This window comes from Gekko japonicus, unplaced genomic scaffold, assembly GCF_001447785.1.
Source record: "Gekko japonicus isolate JY-2015 unplaced genomic scaffold, Gekko_japonicus_V1.1 scaffold3214, whole genome shotgun sequence".
NCBI lineage: Eukaryota > Metazoa > Chordata > Lepidosauria > Squamata > Gekkonidae > Gekko > Gekko japonicus.
The window spans coordinates 41,050-64,137 of record NW_015171599.1 but is presented as its reverse complement, the minus strand read 5'-3'; the positions used below and the strand labels follow the sequence as shown (position 1 = coordinate 64,137).

General features: G+C 44.0%; 1 protein-coding gene across 1 annotated transcript in view; it reads right to left on the bottom strand.

Moving 5' to 3' along the window:
• Positions 1 to 20,057: 20,057 nt before the first annotated feature.
• Positions 20,058 to 23,088, bottom strand: part of MARCH4 (membrane associated ring-CH-type finger 4) — a gene marked incomplete at its 5' end in the record, with an annotated part of 28,577 nt that continues 25,546 nt past the window's right edge. The window contains one exon of the mRNA XM_015419894.1: positions 20,058 to 20,419. Within this exon, the coding sequence (XP_015275380.1) occupies positions 20,058 to 20,419 (362 nt within the window). The remainder of the gene's footprint in view (positions 20,420 to 23,088) is intronic.

The window sequence follows — 23,088 nt, the reverse complement described above, 5'->3', positions numbered from 1 at the left end:
TCTGGGCATATAGATTCTTGTAGAAGTCCTCTATTATATTTTTCATCTCTTCTGAAGAGAAACAATTATCTCCTTGTTTGTTCTGTAGCATTTTTATCTGCTTCTTCTCTTTATTTCTCTTCAGCCTGTAGGCTAACCATCGAGACGGTTTATTCCCTTTTTCAAAAAATTGTTGTTTAGCATATTTTATCTTTTCCCCCAATTCTTGTGTTAATAGATTATTCAGTTGATGTTGCAAGGTCATAATTCTAAATCTTAACTGGGCAGATTGTGGTGTCTTCTTCAAGTAACTTTCTTCTTTCTTCATATTTTCAACCAAATATTTGTATTTCGCTTGTTTTTGCCTTTTCACCCAAATTTCCTGACGTATAATTCTTCCTCTTGCAAAGGCTTTAAAGGCATCCCATATAATGTTGATATTTGTTTCAGGTATAATATTTTGTTTAAAGAACGCTTCAAATTCTTCTTTGCACTCTTTCACAAATATCTGGTTATTCAGCAGCCACGTTTTCGACATCCATCTAAAAGGTCTAGCTGTATCATTAATTTCCAACATCACAGGATTATGATCTGCGAAGGTTGACGGCAGGATCTCCACTTCCGCCACATCTGATAAAATTGAGTTCGAGGCCCATATCATGTCGATCCTCGACCAAGATTTATGGCGTGCGGAGAAGAAAGTATAGTCTTTTTTGTTGCCATTTCTTACTCTCCACAGATCTATAAGGTTCAACTCTGCAGCTAGTAGTAAAAAGGCTTGTGGGAGCTCATTTGATTTCGCTATTTCTTTTCTTTGATTTCTCCTGTCTTCTTTTATATTTAACACCGCATTAAAGTCCCCAATTACAAAAATTTCTTCCGCTGCAAAATTTACTAATGTATTTCGTAGTACTTGAAAAAAAATTTCTTGTCCTTGATTAGGTGCGTATATGTTCACTATTAGTGCTATTCTATTTTTCCTTCTAATCTTAACAATCAAAATTCTATCATCCTCCGATTTGTACATCATCTCAGGCAGCAAACAAGGTTTAACATAGGTTGCGACTCCCCTTTTTTTTACAATCATCTGCCGCCACAAAGCACACTCCCAGTCTTCTATATTCCAGCAATTTTTCATCCTTCTTTTTAATATGCATCTCCTGAATACATAATACATCAGTGTTAAGTTTTTTCGCCTGATAAAATATCTTTCTTCTTTTTTGTGGCGTATTCAGTCCGTTGATATTAATCGACGCAATTCTAATCTTTTTCTTATCCATTCTATTTGTCCTTTAATTCTTCTTCCTTCTGTCGTCTTAACCTTGTAGTTACAGAGAGTTGCCCAAATTTCTTATATCTTTTTGTTCTTTTTCCTTTTGCTTTCTGTGTTGCCGCTTCTTGGCCTTCACCTTGGGAGTCCTGAGAGTCTTCTTCTGATTTACTATCTTCTTCCTCCTCGTCACCCAAATCTTGACCATATTTTCCTAAAAATTCTTCTAGTTTCATTATTGAATTTAGTCTATGGCCTTTCCCCTTGTATGCAAAGGCGATTCCTTCCGGTATCAACCATCTGTAGGTTATGTCATTTTTCCTTAGTAATTCCGCCAGGATCTGATATTCTTGTCTTCGTTCTCTAATCCTCCACGGTGTGTCTCTCAAGATCTTAACTTCATTGCCCAACACGTTCACTGTTGTAGATCTAGCCTTTTCCAGAATTTTGTCTCGAGTTACTCTCTTACAGAATTTGACATGCACCTCTCTGGGTACCCTGTTTCTTTTAGCATACGCTGAATTCCTTCTGTAGATCAGTTCCATCTCCTGAACCATATCTTCCTTCGTTGTTTCTATCAACTGTGCCAAGACTGGTGCAATAATTTCTTTCAGGTTCTCTGTTTTATTTTCTGGAATGTTTTGAAATCGCAGTAAATAGGCTGCCTTCTCAGCTTCTAAAGTCATTAGAGCTTCTTCCATGGAGTCACACTTGTCCTTAAGATCCTGCATCTGTTGATCCATTGCTTCCACCTTTCCATCAGTCAAATCTTTCCCTTTATTCAATTTGGCAATTTCTTGCTTGTTTTCTAATATCTGCCCTTTAATTTCTTCCATCTGAGTAATCAGGTGTTGTGGGTGGAAGTCAGGTGGCCATCCAACAACAGATACAGCCGGGTGTCATCAGTGTACTGGTGACAGCCAAGCCCAAAACTCCATGCCAGCTGGGTTAGGGGGCACATATGGATGTTAAATAACATTGGGGAGAGGAGTGCCCCCTGAGGAACCCCACATAATAAGGGTTGCCCTCATTGTCTCCCAGCACCACCCTCTGTCCCCAATCAGGGAGAAATGAGAAAAGCCATTGAAGGGCCACCCCATGAACTCCTATGTTGGCGAGATGGTGAGTTAAAAGATAGTGATCAACCGTGTTGAATGCTGCTGTGAGGTTGAGCAACAACAGCAGTACCGACACACCTTGATCCAGCTGTCTATGGAGATTGTCTGTCAAGGTGACCAACACCGTCTCCATCCCATGGCCAGGGCAAAATCCAGACTGGAATGGATCCAATGCCAATGTGTCATCCAGAAAGCCCTGGAGTTGCTTCGCTACCGGTCTCTCAATTACCTTGCCCAGAAATTATAAATTTGAAACTGGGCGGTAATTGGCTGCATGTAAAGGATCCAAAGATGTTTTTTTCAAGAGTGGTACAACCACAGCCTCCTTCAGATCCTCTGGGTAGACCCCAATAACCAGGGACAGATTGACAATGTCAGTTGGATGGTCCCGTATCCTTTCATCTTGGCTTTCACCAGCCATGAGGGACATGGATCAAAGAGGCATGTGGTCAGTCTAACAGTGCCCAGGATCCTGTCAACATCAGCAGAGGAGAGCAGGCTGAAGAAACTAAACCCAAGGACAGCCAGAGGGCCTTCAGTTTACACACTGTGTCAACAGTAGATTGCTAGTCACTGGGAGTGTACAAGTGCAGTAAGCCGTCCCTGTGAAGGAATGAAAATAGGAGATGCAGGTACTAGGCGGAGCCTATGAAAAACAATGCAGATGAAGTACTAGGAGCACCTTTTCAGAAATGCCCTTATGTCCTCCTAGAAAAAGACATAGTCAAAGTTTCTAAAATTAATTTTTAAAGGCTAGAAATGGTTCCATGGAGTCACTTCCCCTCTGTTGCCTTTTGATGCTGGATGAGAAATACTGTAGAGTTCTCTGTTTGCCATGGGCTCTCTGTATTGCTTTGTTTACTAGCACTCTGAAAGCTCTTGGATTCTGTTATTGGCTGCACAGTTGCGCTGTTAACACCCCAAGAGAAAATGCATAATTTATATTTAATAATAGAACTTGGGGATAGAGTCACACTTATCTCTGGCTCAGCAGGATCAGAAATACGGTTGTGAGAACTTTCCCCTCTTTTTCAGAACAAATGGCAGACACACTTAAATTGGATGCTCTGTTTTTATGAGGCTTTTCAAAGGAAGATCATTTGTTATTTGTTTTAACAGCAGTGCCAGTAATTTGGTGCTCGGATGACAAGGTTTTAATGCTGAATGTCTCAGGCTATAATGTGCACAGCAGGGGCGACAGCCTTGGGCTGTTATGGATGAACTGGAATGTTTTTACAAGGGGTCTGGCCTTCTCCTGCAGAAAAGGCAGGTTGCAATGTTCTCTTAGTCATTCTCTCTCTCTGTTTTTGTTTGGTTTGTTCTTTTCTGTCACCTGTTTATTGGCTTGATTTACTGGCAGGCCTTTCCTAGCACACCTGTTGCTCTTCCTGTCCTGTTCAAGGACCTAGAATGAAAACACTTCTTTTTACAGTTATATGTGCTCCATTGGGAAGGGCGGCCTTACTTTAGCAAGAGTAGTTAGCCCTTCCTTCCAGAATGTTCTATGAGCCCAAGGCTTCAAAGACTCAACATGAGCTGAAGTGATGTGAAGACATCGTGCATTACTCTGGCAACTATCTTGTTTCTATATTGAATGTTGAATGTTGAAAAAAACCTAACAAAATTATTGTAGAAGGGAGGAAAGTTCTTCTTGAATGCTGATTCAAGGTTAAATATTGCACTCAATAAAAACACTATTGAGTTTAGCTAATGTGAAATTAAGCAATTCCTAATAATAATGGCTTGCCATATCACTAAACTGAGTCTAACAATTAAAGGTATCAAAGATAAATTTTAGAATCATAAGTCGGAATGTCAAATATGCAGCCCGGGGGCTGGATCAGGCCCCCGGAGGGCTTCTATCAGGCCCGCAGTGGAACTGGCTGTCTTCTGCTTCTTCCAGTTCTGCTGCTGCTGCATCATCGTAGGTTTGCTGCTTTCAGATACACACCTGAACAGCATACTCAGGATTGCAACAGCACAGAGATTTTGATGCAATAATTCAGAGCAAGAGGTGTCAGTTATCAAACACTGTTAAATTAAAAAAATATTGCAAGAGTGCTAATGTTTTAAGCATGTTTTTATTTTAAGTAAAAAAAAAACCTTTGTGTTTGTGTCCTTTATAAAGTTTATATCTCCTCTACCTGGAATTACATTTTATGGCACACATGGCCCGGCCCGGCCCGGCCCGACAAGGTCTCATTTATATCAGATCTGGCCCTCATAACAAATGAGTTCGACACCCCTGATCAAGCAGTACCTCTCTAAGATCTTTTTAATCACCTACTACTAATCCTTTTTTTTTTAACTGGAGATGGTGGGGAGTGGGACTAAACCTGGGATGCATGCAAAGATGTGCTGTCACTGCGCGAGGCTCCCTCCATCCCTTGATAGTGCTAAAAGAATGGTCAGAACTGGGAGTAGAGTGACAGACCATTGCTCCATACTGCATTCAGAAAGTCTTGTTTAAATCCCCGGTACCTTAAAGGAAGTTGGGTATAGAGTTGAGCAAGACTAACTAGAGCAGAAAATACTGGGATAGACTGATCAATTATTTGACTCACAGAGCAGCTTCATGTGGTCATAGGTGCATGTTGGAGAAATGTCCAGTGTATACCAGCCATGTGTTTTGTGCCCTTTTGTTCAAGATGATAGTGATTCACAATGTTTCGACTGGGCCACTAAACATGGGCCCCACCCCGCCCTGTACATTTCCTTCACTGAAAATTGGTAAGTAAGTCAACCATATACGGTCCTTTGTGAATCACTGAAAGCAACTTGGCTTGGAAATAAATAAGCACAAAGTAAATTTCACAATGTTATGTTACAGGATAACAGACAGAGTCAGGTTCTTTTCCTCCTTTTTATTATTTTAGAAAAAGAACTTCATAACACCAAATAATAGTTTGTCTGCCCATCAAGAGCACTTGTTGTTTCATTCTTGATTTGGGAGCATGACAGGAAAGTGACACAGTTTGAAGGTAAATGAAGCTTTGATCCATTTGGTCAATTTCCCCCATTTTCCTGTGCAGCAACTGCAGCCTTCTCCAACAAGACACACACACCCCCGCCCCACATGCTGCTGCTCCAGAAGCTCAACTTGAGGTCTCAGTCTGGGACCTTTTCCCTTTAACACAGTCAACTAAGTGATTTCCACAAATCAAACCAATCTCCCACATAAAACTGTACTAAATTTTTGGGCAGCTATCCATAGTACAACCTTTGTGAATGTCGTGATTTGGTAGCTAATGAGAACAAAATTAGTACATATATGTAAAAACCTCATGGGTGAATAGGGTCTTCTATGCACCTATGGAAATTATGGTTTGGATCCTGAAGTCTGTCCATGGAAGGCATCAGCAATACCCCCCTTTCCTGAGCAGCAGTTTCCAAGTATTTCCCCATGTTGAGGGATGTGTGTGGAGTAATAAGGCTGAAATGAGGAGAGGGGAAAGGCATAAAATTGTCAACTGCTTCTTCTGTGAGCTGAGCTCTACTGAAGGAAGAGAAAGGAAGTGATTTTGTCCCCTCCCCACTGCAGCCTCAAGACTAGGTTGCCAAGTCTTACCTTTAGCTGGAGTGGGGGACTCCCAGCTGTTTCCTGGAGTACGCGCCCCGCAACCACGTCACCCAGAAGTGATGTGATCATGTTGGGCATGCTGGGGGTGGGGCCACGACCATCCAAGGGAAAACCATAGAGGGAAAACCCGGCGTGCCTGGCGTGGTCTTCCGGGTGACGTGCACTTCCGGGTGATGTGCACATCACATACTTTGGGTGTGGGGTTCCCCCCGGGGCCTGATCCGCCGGCGGCAGGGAACAGGCCTTTGGGGCGGGGGTTTCCCCACCCCCCGGGGGGACTTGGCAAGCCTAGAGCCCGGGGAGATCAGGGTTTGGGGAGGGACCTCAGCAGCATATAATGCCATAGAGTTCACCCTCCAAAGCAGTCATTTTGTCCAGTGGAACTGGTCTATGTCATCCGGAGATCAATTGTAATTCAGGGAGCTCTCAAGGCCTCACCTGGGAGTTGGCGATCCTACTCCAAACTCACATGGTAGTTACTTCACACAGGCCCTGCATGCAACCCCATGAATAAACATTCCTGGGGTTGGAAATCACTGCTTTGGTGGGAAAAGGGATCTTCACAAGTTCCTTGTGCTGGTTCCAATCCTGTATAACTCAACTGCTTTCCTCCTTACCCTGCTCTTGTTCCTGAAAATTGCCTCCTCTGCCAGAGAAACCATGACTCTGTGAATCTAACACTGTGGGCTTTCGTACGTTGTAGGAAATATGCCATAGGGAAGCTGAAAGAGAGCTCCAAAAGAGTTCAGTGCATTGCAGAAGTATCAAGTGAAGTGATGGCATCAGAACAAAGCTTTGAAAGTCAGGTATAAAAGATACGACAAAAAGGACTTGTTTTTTAATTTGTTATTTAGATTTTCACTTTGCATAACTTAAATGTCTTCATGTTACATGTTAATTTGCTGTTACATCCCTGTCTGTAGGTTTAGAACCTCATCTACCATTCCACTGTATTTGGAAAAGTGTGCCTTGTGCACAAAAGCTCATACCTTGAATAAAACTTTGTTGGACTCCAAATTTGTTCTAGTGCTCCAGACCAACATGGCTGGCCATCTGGATTTTGCAACTCAGCCTTAGTCATCTATGATTCAGGAACATGAAAGGTTGACTGGGATCAACCTATATCTTTCTTTGCCACTACTTCTTGTTTAGAGATGACATTTCTTTGATGAGCAGGCTACTGCCTGCAATAAGAAAATATACTAACTGATTTGGTTTGATAGCACACAGATTGAGGCTCTTGTGACACCATCAGCTGAGATACAGATGACATAATATATTGCAGACCTCCTGACATTTCCCCCCATCTACTGAGTGCATGATGAAAACTATTCTGACTATACAATGGACCACTCAGACCACCGTATTTCTCCATAGGCATCTATCATTTGCATTCAACAAGCCAAGACCAATTTTCAGATATGTGGAAGATTCAAAATCCACAGTTAGCTGTGAAAGCAGGCAAACATACTGACTTTTCCTCTAATTTAAACCCCATTTTGAAGACCAGCACTCTAGAAACATTGTTCGCTATCCGAGCATCCAAAAATATCTGTAATAATTGATGAGTACATTTACTCCAACCTTCCTGACATCTGACCAGAAGAGAAAGAAAAACCCGGTACATTACAGTCTTCTTGTTTTCTTGCAGGTTGTCTGGTGCTTTGTTAATTAAAAAAAAAAATTGCCTCCCATTAGCAGTCTGCCTATCTTTATGGCTTTGACTCTTTTTTTTTTTTTAATTATGGTTCGCTACCTTAAAACCAAGAAGCATTTATTTAGGATTTCACCACCAGGCTGGAAAATATACTGATGATTCAATAAAGAAACGAATCACAGATTAAGAGGCAGCTAGTACCACCACCATCACCAAAACCTTTCCAGTGTTAGGGATTTGTGCTTTCAGTAGCTTTGTTGAATATATATATTCTATATATGGCTCAGTCAGTGACATGTTGTGCTTCAGGAATCAACAATGTTCCTTTCACCGTTGATGGTGTTTGAATCTGGTAGAAAAGACAGCTATTGATAAATGAGATGATGACAGACTTATCCGCCACCCACCCACACCAGAGCTGGCCGTAGCATGAAGCAGCCACATTGGGAGAAACGGTTCTGGATAGGACATCATTTTCCTGTCTCAACAATTAATCTTTATGTCAATACAAATAATCAGGCCCTTTTTGTAGCAGGGACTCCTTTGCATATTAGGCGACACCCCCCTAATGTAGCCAATCCTCCAAGAGCTTGCAGGAGCCCCTGTAAGAAGAGCTCTGTAAGCTCTTGGAGGATTGGCTACATTGGGGGGGGGGGGTCGCCTAATATGCAAAGGAGTCCCTGCTACAAAAAGGGCCCTGTTCCAGGGAAGGTGGTGGGAGGCTTTCAGATAAACTGGTCACCCGCAGTACTAATTTCCCTCAATGTAGATAAGGCAAAATAAAATAAGGCTATCCCTGACCCGGATAGCCCAGGCTGGCCCAATCTCATCAGTTCTCAGAAGCTAAGCAGAGTTGTCCCTGGCTGGTATTTGGATGGGAGACCTCCAAGCAGTGTTCCCTCTAAGCTGAGTTAGTGTGAGCTAGCTCACAGTTTTTTAGCCTCCGGCTCACACGTTTTTGTCTACGCTCAGGAAGGATGGCTCCCCAGCAAACTCATTTATGCAGTAGCCAAATCGCTCGCTCACAACTTTAGTGCCAGTAGCTCACAAAGTAGAATTTTTGCTTACAGGACTCCACAGCTTAGAGGGAGCGTTGCCTCCAAGGAACACCAGTGGCAAACCACCTCTGAGCATCTTGCCTTGAAAACCCTCTGGGGTCGCCACAAGTCAGCTGTGACATGATGGCGCTTTCCACCACCAAGACAAAGAAATCCCAAGAGGTCTCCTTGGAGCAGAAGGCTTTCAGAAACTTCCCCGGCTCCATCTCATTGGACGATCCTACCCCTAACTTTTCTGTCATTCCAGCAAAGGTGGACAATGTACAGGACAAAAAACAACAACATTTTTCTCCCTTTCACAGACATGGCTCCTAGGCAAACAAAAACCAGAAGAAAACCAAAGGCTGAGTGCTTCCTAAGTAGTTCTGATAGATAAAACTGAGAGGGGGAAAAAGCCTTTATTTATGAAAGAACACAGGAGAAAAAGAATGAGGGCAAATATGGACAGAAGAGGTCTTCAGTAAGGAGCTTCCGGTATGGCTAAATCATATTGTCTCTTGTCTTAATATACAATATGTTTCTCATGCTACAATTGAAAAGGCAAAAAAAGACACCATCTTTATTTATTCCTTATTAAAATTCTGTATATTGGCTGAAAGAAGGGGGGGAATAAAGAGAGCCCTTCTGTGAGCCTAGGGAGGCCATAGTAGTGCCATCATTGAGCACACCGAAAATAAATTTGTAAAAAAACCCCAGCTTAATTTGTACCCCAGCAGCTTAAGAATCCATAAACCCAAAAGCATTTTGAGGAGGAACCGATCTGAAAACAGGAGCTTTCAGTGGCACCTAGCATCCTGAAGCTCACCTAGTTAGAGGCAGAGAGAAGGGTTAACATACAGAAAAGACTGTGAGGACTGAAACAGTTAGGAAACCCACATGAGGTACAAATTTAAGATCTTGTTAAAACATTTCAAGGAAAGGCTTTTGGTTTCCTGGCCATTCTTAACAAAGACTCACACAGTTCGTTCAGGTTCTCTGAAACCAGACTCCCCATGACTCATCTCCGCAAGACAAAAGGATTCTAAATTCTAAAGGAAGAGGGATCCTGTCAAATGGTCTCACCAGCACAAAAATGATGAGAACCATTGTTGTTGGAGACTTACACTTATGTTGTAAGGAAAACATGCACACACAATTTTATAACAAAGCATGTGTAGCCAAGAAAGACACTATTGTAGCCACTAAGTAGCACGCGTAGCTGCACCTGGGGAAAAACATTTCACTGGACTGATGACAACGTCTCTCCTTTCCTTCTGTTCATCATGAGCCATATCAAAGCAGGCAAGCATTTTGCTGAGGACCCCAAATTCTGTTCTTTGGGGGGGGGCTCATTGCCAAGAAGTAGTGCGCTTCACAGTTGATTCTCACAATGCCCCATGAGGTAGTTAAGTATCATCACCCCCAAGAATAGGAAAATTGCTCAAGGCTACAAAGAGAGTCAGTGTCCCAATTAGGACAATATTCAGAGTCCATTCCTGCCTCTTCCTTCCATAGCAAAGGGTCCCTCAGGCTTTAAGCTTTCAGTCTGTGAAAAGATTGTTTTTTAATTCATATTACATGAAAGATAAGACACCTAACTTAATTACATATCTGATGACCTGTCAAAACGATGGATGCCCTTCTAACTAAAAAAAAAAAACCTCCTGCCATAGAAGGAGGAAACTGAAGGACTGCATGACGGACAGCTTTAAATGCAAAGGTCAGCTTCCAAGGACTGCTTGTCTAAACCCTCCGCAGCATGATCTCCAGTCCTAAGACTCTTTCCTTTCTTCTGCTAGGGCAAAAGCAGTTTGGGGGCGCAAGTTAAAAAAAGGAAAGCTCACAAGAGGAAAGGGTTAAGAACATCTCTCCCACAGCTCCCACAGTGTAGTTTGGCCCTTAATTAGAGCAATATGGGATCCAGACAGGCCAAAATATTTTTAATCAGCCCTCTATGAGTAATTGTAGGACTCATCAGCTGCACCCTTTCACATACTCAGGAAAATGTTCTTTGGTAGGCTGTAAGCCAGGGGTGTCAATTATATGGCCCGTGGGCCACATCTGGCCCCTGGAGGGTTCCTATTAACTGGTTGTCTGCTGCTTCCTGCTTCCTTCTCTACTGTTTCCTATTCCCTTCTCTGGGGCTGCTGCTAACTCAGATTGCTTGCCCAGGGCTCCTCAATTGCAGGGAAGAGACAGACAGTCACACCTCCCTTCCCTCCCTTGGCTGAGTCTCCTCCCCCCTCCTCCTGTGGAAAGAAAAGGAGGGGAATGGAAAGAGAGCACAAGCCAGAGAGAGCGGAGTTGGAGTCATTCTCAGGGCACCTTTAAGACCAAGAAAGTTCCATTTCAGGCATATGTTTTCCATACTTCTTTGGCGGGAGGGGGTATTCTTCTGCTCTGCTGTTTAGTTTGAGACTTGATATTTCTCTGTCTGTGGGAATGAGCTAGAAAGCCAAACCTCCGTTCCCTCCACTGGGTCAGTCTCCTCTCCCCTTATTTTCAGAGCAAGATCCAGAAGGAGGTGGCTGTTTTGGTGCCTGAAGTTTAGAGCCATGTGGTCTGCAGGTTGCATCGTGTTGTTGGGGCTTGTTTTTACTTTTCCTCTGCCCTGCATGTGGCCAGAGGATTAGCAATCTCTGCAGATGCTGCTTTTGCAGCTGGAAAAGTTCTCTTTACACACACATGCACACACACACCGGTCATTTTGCAACAAGCTCCTTCCCATTAGCTCTCGGGCAACAAGTTGCAAGTGCTTCAACAGGCAGTTTCTGAAGTAAGCTAAATGTATAGTTCTCCTCAGTTGGTGCTGGCCACTGGGGGGGGGGGGATCAGCCTGTCACTCAAGCTCTCTCTTCCAGTGAAGAATTAACTCTTCACCTCCCAGATTTCTGAAACTGCTGTACTAGGAAACCTGTCACAGAGGAGCTTTTCAATGGCTCTTTTTGCAGGGTATTACTAATTTTATTAATCTGTGAAACAATTAATGATGTGAGACTTGTTTCCCTTTGTCTGTCCTGAATGGGCTGCCCATCAGCTTCATCGGATGCCCTCAAGTTATCTAGCATATTGGGAGAGGGAGGAAAATTTATCTTGTCAACTATCTGCATCCCATGCATAGTTTCCTCCCCACTCCAGGCCACACGGGGGCATTAGCCGGGTGCTGCACTGCTGGTTCTCCAGTCTGCCTTTGTAGGCTTCCCTCTGCACTTGATTTGATGCAGTAATTCAGAGCAAGAAGAAGAGATTGGTTTTATACCCCCGCCCTTCACTACCCAAAGGTGTCTCAGAGCGGCTTACAAACTCCTTTCCCTTCCCACAACAGACACCCTGTGAGGGAGGAGGGGCTGAGAGAGCTCTGACAGAAACTGCTCTTGAGAGAACACCTCTTGTCAGAGCTACGGCTTGCCCAAGGTCATCCAGCCAGGTGCAAGTGGAGGAGTGGGGAATCAAACCCAGTTCTCCCAGATTAGAGTCCCCGCACTTAACCACTACACCAAAGTGTTAGTTATCAAAGTCTGTAAAACAAAATATTGCAAGTGTTAATGTTTTAAGCATGTTCGTAGTTTAAGTAAAAAACAATATCTTGTGTTTGTCTGTGCCCTTTATAAAGTTTGTATCTCCACTACCTGGCATTACATTTTATGACATGCATGGCCCAGCCTGACCAAGTTGCATTTATGTCATATCTGGTCCTTATAACAAATGAGTTCGACACCCCTGCCATAAAGCAATCAGCCACAAACACGAGTGTTGGCCCAAGAAACTGCTAGCATGCCAATCGAGTATCTCTGGAGTATGCCTTTCAGAAGCATCAGGGTGCAACTAAGTTGAAACTACCAAGCATAAATGATCTGGGCTATGTGCCACAAAGTGCCTTTTTTGTGAATTTAGATATCAAAAGGGATATTGCCAAGCACAAGAAATCCTAAATATAGGCTGTGTCCCATTTTCTTTGGTCAGTGATTCTCACACTGCATAATAGTTCATCAAGAGGGAAACTGAGGTTCCCCAGATCAAAAACAAAAAAGGAATGTAGGCAGCTCAGCTGCTGCTGTTGTACCATCTCCAGCTCACAGACCAAACTAGCTGTGATGGTGGTTAATTTGTGTTTAAACACTAGAAATTTGCAGCAATTGCACAGAAACCAGAGGGTATGGGAACACATTTTTAACAGCAAAAGACGTGGAGGGGCAAGGGAGGCTCCAACACCCACATGTCAGCCTGTCTGAGAGACAAGTATCCAGTACAAAGGGCTACAGGTGGATGGTTCTGCACTCCTCATTTGCATGCCTGTTCTGCTATTAACAGGAGGAGGAGGAGCTTGGATTTATACCCCACCCTTCACTACCCAAAGGAGTCTCAGAGCAGCTTACAAACTCTTTTCCCTTCCCTTCCCCACAACAGACACCCTGTGAGGTAGGTGGGGCTGGGAGAGCTCTGAGAGAAACTGCTCTTTTTCAAGGACAACTCTTATCAGAACTATGGCTTGCCCAAGGTCATCCAGCAGGTGCAAGTGGAGGACCCACACTTGTTTTTATGTGATTCTAGCAGATTCACATTTAAAGACATGATGCTGTCACTGTTACATCTAGTTTGGTTTTAAGGATTAAGTAAAAGACAATGTCTCTCTGCCCTCCCCGGGCACCGCCCTCAAATCTCCAAGCATTTCCCAAACTGGAGCTGACAACCATAAATGGAGGCATCATGTCAAAAACGCAGAACAAACAGAGCAAGACATGTCTCCCAATAAAAAAGTTACTTAGATTTCACACTTGGATAGAATGCATTTACAGAGCCCAGAGTTTTAGTATATTACACACTACACTCTTACTTATTTAGTTTGCTACTATATATTGTGCAAAAATCAGCTGAGATATTGTTTTTGTGACAAAATATTAGGCACCCATCCTTTGCTTGTCAGCACCAGTACTCCCAATTTGTTGCAGACATATGTGTACCATTGAACTTCCTTGCAGAGTAGATGGGGAGCAAATGCATGATTATTTAAACGGGCATTTCCAAATTTTGAGACTGGAGCGTGGGCATCTCACAAACTGGCTATCACAGGGGGTAATGACAAAATGTGGGGAGATCACAAGCAAAGCATCCTCATAAAATGGAGGGAGCTGTTTCTGAATGGGAGGGGTACTCCTTGCAGACATTAAGGAGATATCTCTTGGGGGGGGGGGTTCTGGAGCATTCTCTGCTCCAATGAGAAAAGCCAGGATTGGCTTTGTGGAAAAGATGCCCTGTTGAGAGGGGGGTTGGAAACCCATTGACAGGTGTCATTTTGGGAATCACTGAACAGAAAAGGTGAAATCAAACTGATGACCTTCCTGAAATAACTGGCACTTTCTGCCACACAGAATTTATTCTCTTCCATTAAAAAGACATGATCAAGTCAAAACGGATGTGTCCTGCAAACATACCTTTTTTGCACTTTAGACCAAACTCTTGGCAAGATTTTGTAGTAGTAGGCCACAGTCAAACTTATTTGAGGGGAAGCCTGGCTTTCTCTTTGGGAGCCATTTCATACTTTCCTGATTGTGTCCAATGGCAGGCAAATCCCAATGAATCCCTTACGATGGTTGTATCCTATGACATCATTCCCCCTCATGCTTCTCTCTTGCGGCTTAAGAGTCTTTCTGCTGTGGTACTCACTTATTCTGCTGCTAGCATTCCCATGGAAGAAAGGGCTCCTTAAAAAGCATGAATCTTGCACACGCAAGGTACTTGCAATATAGCTGCAGCAGAGGAAACCTTCTGTAATGAGAAGTGTCTGGGGAATGATGATGTTGTAGGATCCAGTCTTAAATCTATTAGCAGGATGACTTCCTACTCATGTAGGCCATGAAACATAAAACATACCTGTCATCCCTGGGATAACTAGATATCTAGCACCTGGTAGTATCCTAAAAACAGTGAACTAAATCATCAAAGAAACGTCAGGTATGAAGGTGTTCCTGTATTGCTGTTGGCTGTGGACAGACAGGTGGAACCAGGAGTGAGAAAAACAGCCTGCCCTCAGAGTCCTTTTCAGCTAGCAAAAGTGCACGGGGTGGGGGAGAGACCGATGAGGCTCCTCCTGCCTCTTGGCATACTTGGGCACTGATTTGCCTACCCCACACTATTTTTAAGTTAAGTGCCAGGTCACACATTAAATGTGGGTTGGGGTTCCCCAACTCAACTTGCATTTGATGTATAATCAGACACAGAGCCAGTTTTGGTGATGCAGACTTTGAATAGGAGCCCCAAATACAGCCCCAAACTATTAAACCAAAAGGGTTAAAAATACACACAGGTTTAGTTTTAAAAGTATCCTGAGAAAAAAATACAGGAAATGTTTCAGCAAATGTTTTAGCCCAAGGCTGTGGGCTTATTAGCTACCGATATAAAGTACTTCAAAGATGGCGGAACAAAACTTCACCTTCTGAGCACATTTTCCTTGTTCACCAGATGACTATATCAGCTATCTACTTCCTTGGGAAGACTAGGCTCACATTAAAGAACCACGCTAATTTAAGCATTCAGTTTGCTGCATCCTGCCCTTGTTTATTTTAGAACTAACCTGATACCTGTGCTTTGCTACAATTTTTAAGTTCTGTAAATCCAGTTAAAATACTGATGATGTGAAATCCGAAATGTGACATTTGTTGTAGGAATTCTAACAGAGAAGATTGTAGTGTAAGAAATGAAGTGAGACATACGTACTTTCCCCCCCTCTACTGAAGGACCTCTCTCTAGACCACATTAGTGGCTCTGCCCTCAGGTGCTAGGATCACCAAGCTGCTTGATGAGCTCACTCTGGAGCAGGCCACATAGAACTGTCCATTTAAGAAGCAGTCGTCATTTAAGAAGCAGGGGTCATGTTTCTCAGAAATCTCTTCATGCAGGTGGGGGGAGGTATTGACGTCATGGTAGGAATGCACTCCCCTTATTTTGGGTTTCTTGGTGCAGGGGTTTGGCCTGGACATTGAATTTGGGGGGAGGGCATACCCCCTGTTTTGTTTTTGTTCTTACAAAAATCCTTCTCATTTATGTTACATTTTAGAACTGGGACATAACTACATATTCAAAACGCCATCTGAGCAATCAGATATTAAGCAAGTTCATATGAACCAGTTTTCTAGAACCTACGTTGTGAGAAGTTAAATAAACTAATAAAGGAAATTTTGAGTATATTTCCATTGTGGGTGTGAGTGTGGCTAAGCTGGGCCAGCAGAACCATTAAGGTGATCCTGCTGGGGCGGCATCCCTGATGGATTAAAGTACCTTGGTCCTGCTCCTACACCTGGCCTGTCTGGTGTTGTGGGGGATTATGTTTAAAGGCATCGTGGAGGCTGGGCCAACAGCAGGGCTAAGGCAGTCCTGCTGAGCAAACGTCCCCAGCGGCTGTAAGCATCCCACCTTCTCTCCTACACCTGACAGGCAGCTGCCTGTCCAGTGTAGGAGGGGGAGTGGGGAGGAGTATTAGAAGCCACTGTGGAGGTAGAGCTGTCAGGATCATTAAGATGTTATCACTGGGGCGGCGCCCTCATGGCTTTAAGCACCCTGCAACCACTGCTGCACCTAACAGACAACCGCCTGTTAGGTGTAGGAGGTAAGGGGAGTTTGTTGGAAGTCATCAGAGAGGCTGGGCCAGCTACATCACTAAGGTGATCCTTCTTGGGCAGCATCCCTAATGGACTAAAGTACCCTGCTCCTGCTCCTACATCTGACAGACACCAGTCTGTCTGGTGTTGGGGGGATTGTATTTAAAGGCATTACGGAGGCTGGGCCAGCAGCAGGGTTAAGGCAATCCTGCTGAGCAAACTTACCCAGCGGCTGTAAGCATCCCAGCTCCTCTCCTACACCTGACAGGCAGCTGCAACCGCTGCTGCGCCTGACAGACAACTGCGTGTTAGGTGTAGGAGGTGAGGGGAGTGTGTTGGAAGCCATCAGAGAGGCCGGGTCAGCAGCATCGCTAAGGTGATCCTGCTGGGGCAGCGTCCCTGATGGATTAAACTACCCTGGTCCTGCTCCTACACACGACAGACACCGGCTTATCTGGTGTTCGGGGGGATTGTATTTAAAGGCATCATGGATGAAGCCATCAGAGAGGCTGGGCCAGCAGCATTACTGCACTTCACCGGTGGTTGTTGGCCATTCCTGATTTCCTCAACTGTTATGAGCTCTCTGCAGTCTCCGGTAACTGTTGTTGTTGTTTTTTTACCTCAGAACACTGAGCTCTGCAGCAGACCAATCAGAGAATGGGGGGTGCAAGGAGGCAGCAGCCTGGCAGCCATATAGGAAGAAGAAGAAGAAGAGATTGGATTTATACCCCACCCTTCACTACCCAAAGGAGTCTCAGAGCGGCTTACAAATGCCTTTCCCTTCCCCTCCCCACAACAGACACCCTGTGAGGTAGGTGGGGCTGAGAGAGCTCTGACAGAAACTGCTCTTTTTCAAGGACAGCTCTTATCAGAACTACGGCTTGCCCAAGGTAATCCAGCCAGGTGCAAGTGGAGGAGTGGGGAATCAAACCTGGTTCTCCCAGATTAGAGTCCACACACCACACACCACTACACCAAACTGGAATCAATGCGGGGAGCACATTTTACCCCTTTTGACCCCCCTTAGGGGTCAAATATCTCAAAATCCCTTCTTAGTGAGCACCTATGTCATGGTAGGAGTGCTCTCCCCAAATTTGGTGTTTCTAGGTCCAGCGGTTTGGCCTGGGCATTGATTTTACGGTGAGGGGACTTTCTTTAATATATATAGATGAACATGCCATTATTGTGAGACTGATTGACAAGCAGCAGCATTCAGGCACAAGTCAGTATTCACAGAAGCTTGTCTGCACACTTCTCTTTCCTAGGGTTGCCAGGCCATTTTACCATTCAGTTTCTGGTAATTCCTCGAGCTACGTGATGACACTTGGAAGTGACTTTGCAGGGCAGATGTCACCGAAGATTTTAATTTCCCCCCCTCCTGAGCAAAGAAGGGCTATTGCAAAATCAGAAGGCCTGGCAGCCCTAAACTTTTCAAAGGCCACTGCTGAGGAGAGACTGAAGAGGGTCTAAGCCCTATCTAGCACTTGCACCGTGAGAGATTGTGAGAGTCTCCCATTGATACGCTGTGGTGGTGGCCAGCAAGTTCACGGCCCCTATATGGATTCCCACCCACTTCACCAGAACTGTCATTAATGTTAAGCATTAACATTAGCACATCTTCTGTGCTAGGCCATAGGCTGTAGTTAATCTCTATATATTTAATTAGTAAATTGTCATGAGATACAATTTTTCCCCCCTGGGAGCAATGGCAAATCTAGGAGTTTCTATGAAAGAGACTTGTTCTGGCACACTGAACAGGGAGACGAGTTAGGTCAAGTGGTAAAGGCAAAGTCAGTAGGTAAATACATTTTGATTTTCTAGTATGGCAAGGTTTAAAATGTCTGCAGATAGCATTTAAAAAGCTCTTGCCAACATTTTTTATGTTCACAAGTAAGCTGTGCTTTGAAAAACAAGATACCTGAACAGCAGCTGGTACATCCTGGAAACATCCTTTCCATGCACTTTTGAAAAGCGACAACAGTTCATGCTAGATTGACCATCCCTATAGGCTCATGTCTGGCTGGGAGAACTCTTGTGGAACTGATATGCATGGAGTCTAAAGCCAATGCTGTAACGGATTTCCCAATAGTGGCATAAATACCACCGTGTGTGTGTGTGTGTGTGTGAAATGTAAGAATGTCTGTTCCAGATCATAGCAAGGCTCCCATCTAGTCTTGTATTCTGTCTCTCTCCTATGGCCCATTTGAACTTTCTGACAATGTTCATATCACAGCAAAAGCCTTTGAAATTGACTGGGACACTGAGCAATGAGGGAATCTTTTGTGCTGAACTTTCTGGAAAAAAAATTCTGTCATTCTCTTGAGAAAATTTCACAAATGATCATGGATATTTTTACAAGTTCTGCCTGGTGAATGGTGTGTGAATGGCTCTTGCAGTGCCTGAAATGGGCCTACATTTATGACCATTTTTTACAAGTTAAAATCAAGTAGATTCTGTGAATTTGGGTGCTGAATTAGTCTTGTGAATGAGTTGGCATATGCCCGAATTGCCCTGATTCAACCCAGTTTTCATACTTGTAGTGAGTCACATGCCAACTCATTCATGAGTCTGCTTCAACACACAAAAATCTGTGAAAATGACAACTTGTAAAAAAAAATCAAAACTAATGAGAATTCACTGCACATTATATTCCAAGCATGACCAGGGATACTGCAGGTTTTTTTAGTGGCAACTCTGGAAGTTATGAGCATAGAAAGAAAGGTATTCAGGGGTACATTATAAATACATATATCAATTTTAAACAGTGTAACTATCAAAGCTACCCCTAAAGAATGGTAGGAGGTGCAGTTTGGTGAGGGTGCTAAAAATTCTGATAAGAGATCTTCCCAGAATTCTTTATGATTAAACTAATTCAAGTCTGTAGCATGACTTGAGACTCCATTCTTACTTAAACACAAACTCCTTAGCTTAATGAGTGAATGGAGAATACTTTTTTGGTAAAACAACATGCCTTCCTACAAAGCAATGAGCAGTTAGACAGATAGAAAAATAAATAAATAAACAAAATATCATATGGATCTCTAACAAATCACTGATACAGAAGGAAATGAACTGGCTTTGGAGAACGAGTTGGAGAGCCCAAGCAGGAAATTAAAAGCTGGCAATTCCATTTTCAACCCCCCCCTTCAAATCAAATACAGTGTTTATTAATTAGATAATACAAGTTGCTGAAACCTGAAGAGAGGAAGGGCATAAATCACCCACCCGTGACTTGTGCTTTGAATGCTTGTACAGCTTCAATAAGGGTCACACTCCCCCTCCCAGTGGCACACATCCTGAAAACCTCTTAATGGATGTCAATCAGGAGTTTTTGCATGTTGCATGGTAGAAAAGAACCATAGCAATGCAATGGCTGCCATTTCAGCTTGAACGCCCTGTCGCAGATGGCCACAGAATGATTTATGCATTCAAATAGTTGAACCCCTGGTTAACACAATTTGAAAAATACTCCAGTCTTCCTTCCTTTCCTTCCTACTTTTTTCAATGTGCGTGCGTTTAAAATATTACCCCTTTCCCTGTAATAAGACCAGCTTTAACTCCCCTGTGCCCCCTCAAGCCTCTGCCCGACTTCAGTTTGTTTAGTCTGTATTGCACTTGTTTGTTGTAATTTTTAATGACAGTAAAACTTTCTCCTGTTTGTTTCAGCTGCCTCTAGCATCCTTGGTTGGCCAAGGGCCTCTTGCGCTCCTTGTGCCAGCTGCAAAGGACCAGGGAGGGAGTGGAGAAGGCATACTGTGCCCCCCATCTCTTGCGTCTTTCTCCCCGTCTGCGTTGCATTAAGGCCTCCTGAATTCCTTCGCTCATACTGTGGTGACTCTCATCACGAGCTCTCTGTTTGAGTTTGAGTGACTTCTCTGTTCATGAGGCCTCAGATGGCTGAGTATATGCAAGATGGTATAAGCACAGTGGTGGTCAGACAAGGTGCCCGTGGGGTGACTAGCTGCCCAGGCCATGCTGTCGGCTGGAGTGAAGTTGCTAGCTGCACCATCAGTGGAGGATGAATGGTTGTTCTGAGAGGAGGTTCGTTGGTTGGTCCTGGACCCTGTTTTTTGATCCTCCAGGTCCTTTGTTTTGTCATAGTTCAGCACTTTCCACTGTTGATTGACTGCTTGCCATCGTTTAAAAATCCGATAAACTGAGGGCCCTTCATGGATGATCAGACCTATAGGGTAAGGGAATGATTGGGTAGGAAGGAGAGAGAGAAAGTTATAGCAAGCTTTGCATCTGTCATACCTTCATAGCATGCGTACCTTTCTCATCTGTTTCACACTGAGGCCGAGTTCAGACAGGCAGTTTGCCCCGATATAGGCGCGTGTGAGGAACGTTCACAACCGGATTAAAAGGGCCATTCACACAGGCACATCTGTCAGGCGTACTCTGTCAGGCACATCTGTCAGGCGTACTCAACCTGTCTTGTAACGCTTCGCTCCCGAGTTTAAAAGATACCTGGTGAAAGTGGTAGCAATCCCTGGAAAGCACGATTATCCCATCTCCATCCTGCACCAACAAAGTGTTAACACCAAAAGCCACGTTTTTCTTATGCACATATGTGCATAAGCACAGAAAGCTGCACCTTATAGCCATGCCTCTGGGCCAACAGTGTGAATGCTCCCTTGCGCCTCCTCCCGGCATGCTCCCGCATCAGTCACTGCAGTGTGAATAGGAAAACCCGGAACAGTTTGTTCCATCTCTTTTTTGCCACGACTCCCTCCCGCTTCAAACTTCCCGTCTGAACTCAACCTGAGATATGGAAAGGAGGGAGAGTTTTATATTTTAGATATGCTGCAGATTCCTGCCAGATTTTGTCGGCTGTTGGATAACATTTTTATTGGGACAACTTTTAATTAGCTTTATCTGAATAATAGCAAAATATTCCTAATTTTCTATTACTATGAAGTCAAATAACAGCTTCTCAGAGCTACTTTCAGGTTGGGAAAATGGAGGAGGTGTCCCCATCCAAATTGGGTCCCCATGCTCCTGAGAATGAAACTCACAAGGCTCATCTAACTCACAGGCCTTGTAGTTGACCTAAGGAGGTTGTGAGGATAATGTAACATTTAGTTAGGCCCTTAACTGCATGTTATTAAAAGCATCAACTGTTGCAAATCCTGCAACATTCAGAATGCTGCTCCTTTCTGCTAATCTTATTTTTCACTGTCATCTGCTGATTCCAGCCTTCTGTGTATATGCCACAACTGTCTCACTGGCTTGAGAACTCCACTCCTTGTACCATGTTATTTTCTGCTGAGGAAATGAAATGGACGGTAACCTTGAACTTCACTATGAGAAACAGATCACAGTCTACCCTTAGCCAGCCTGGTTCTTGCTTTTTTTATACCTTTTTTTATACCTTGGTTCTTGCTAAGGCACTTTGATGCAAGCAATGGCTTGAATCTGTTTTTTGTTGTTAACAAATGGTTTTCTTAAAAAGGAACCTGCTTCCTAGCACCTCGCAGGAAAGTCCTTTCTTACCAGGATCTTCTCTTTACTAGTTAAGTTCTACGCTAGGGAACACTGGTCACAGCAGAAGCAAGTGTTACACTGACTATAAAGTGGTATCTTGGTAAAATATGTGAACAGCTATCTCAATCGTGGTATGTTTTTCATGACTGTATTGAAGTCCTGAACTGGTGTCCCACATCTGAGGTATTCACAGTTTATGAAATGGCATAGATGAATCTCTGCTTGTTAAAATAGACTACTATGCAGATGCCCTACATTTCCTTAGCCTATCAGAAGTTCCAAGAGCGATGCTATGGAATAGAAGTGTGCATACTGAAATTTCTGAGCCAAAAATTATACACAAAAATTGCTGTTTCAGGTTGCTACCATGATTCTCCAATATGGTAACACAAACCAGGATTCTTAGGGATTATGAAACGCACTCCGTGAAAAATCTGTGTTGTTTCTTGTGTTTGCGTGCTTACGGTTAACTCACAAAACCAAACAAGGACCCACGGTAAGCTCTTCCGGTTGATGGCGGCATGCTCACGGACTCACCTCCCGGACCTCCTGGGGGTGTCTCCGTGCTCTGGCGGAGGGAGGGAGTGAGCAGGCTCGTTACCCCCCCCCAGGGGCCCGGCGAAGGGTCCCTGGCCAAGGAGCTTTGAGGGGGTAGCCTCTTCAATGGCTGAATGCCAGAGAATCGAGGCTCCCCCTTGCTCCAGTGGTTCATCCAGCCGAGAGACCGAATGGTACAAGTGAAGCTAGCTGGGTCAAGCGTAGGAGATCGGGCATCAGAAATGATTAATGTAGCGGGGTCGGAAGACCAACTATGAACGTGAGTCAACTGAGATAAGATTTTTAAAAGAAAAGATCCTCCCTACCCGACCCAGCGGAACGGCAGAAGCGAACGGGGGAGGGACACCTCCCATGCGTAAATCACTGAGTGAAAGGGAGGGGGGAGCGGAAGAATAAACGTGTGATTGCCCAGAAGTACTCACCCAATCGAGCTATACAGTTAAGCGCATATTCAGAGACTTTAAAAAGTTTTCGTGAAAGTAAACAAACAGGGAAAAGATGGCGGGGAAGAGGGACAGAGACAAAGATAAACTTTTTAAAATGAAACCAGAGTCCCCGAGACCGGAAACGACCAGTGAGACGACCAAGGCGATGGCTGAGGTCATGCGCCCTCTACTGGAACAGCTCAATGTCTTTAAAGAGCAGATGTCGGTGGTAACAGCGAATATAACAGTGCAGCAAAAGCAGCTTGCAGTTGTAACAACAAGCATCACTGCTCAACAAACGCAAATAATGGACTTGATCCAAGTAATGAAGCAGGATGCGGAGAAAGTAAAGGAAATGGCTGAGACAACACAGAAAGTGAGGAAG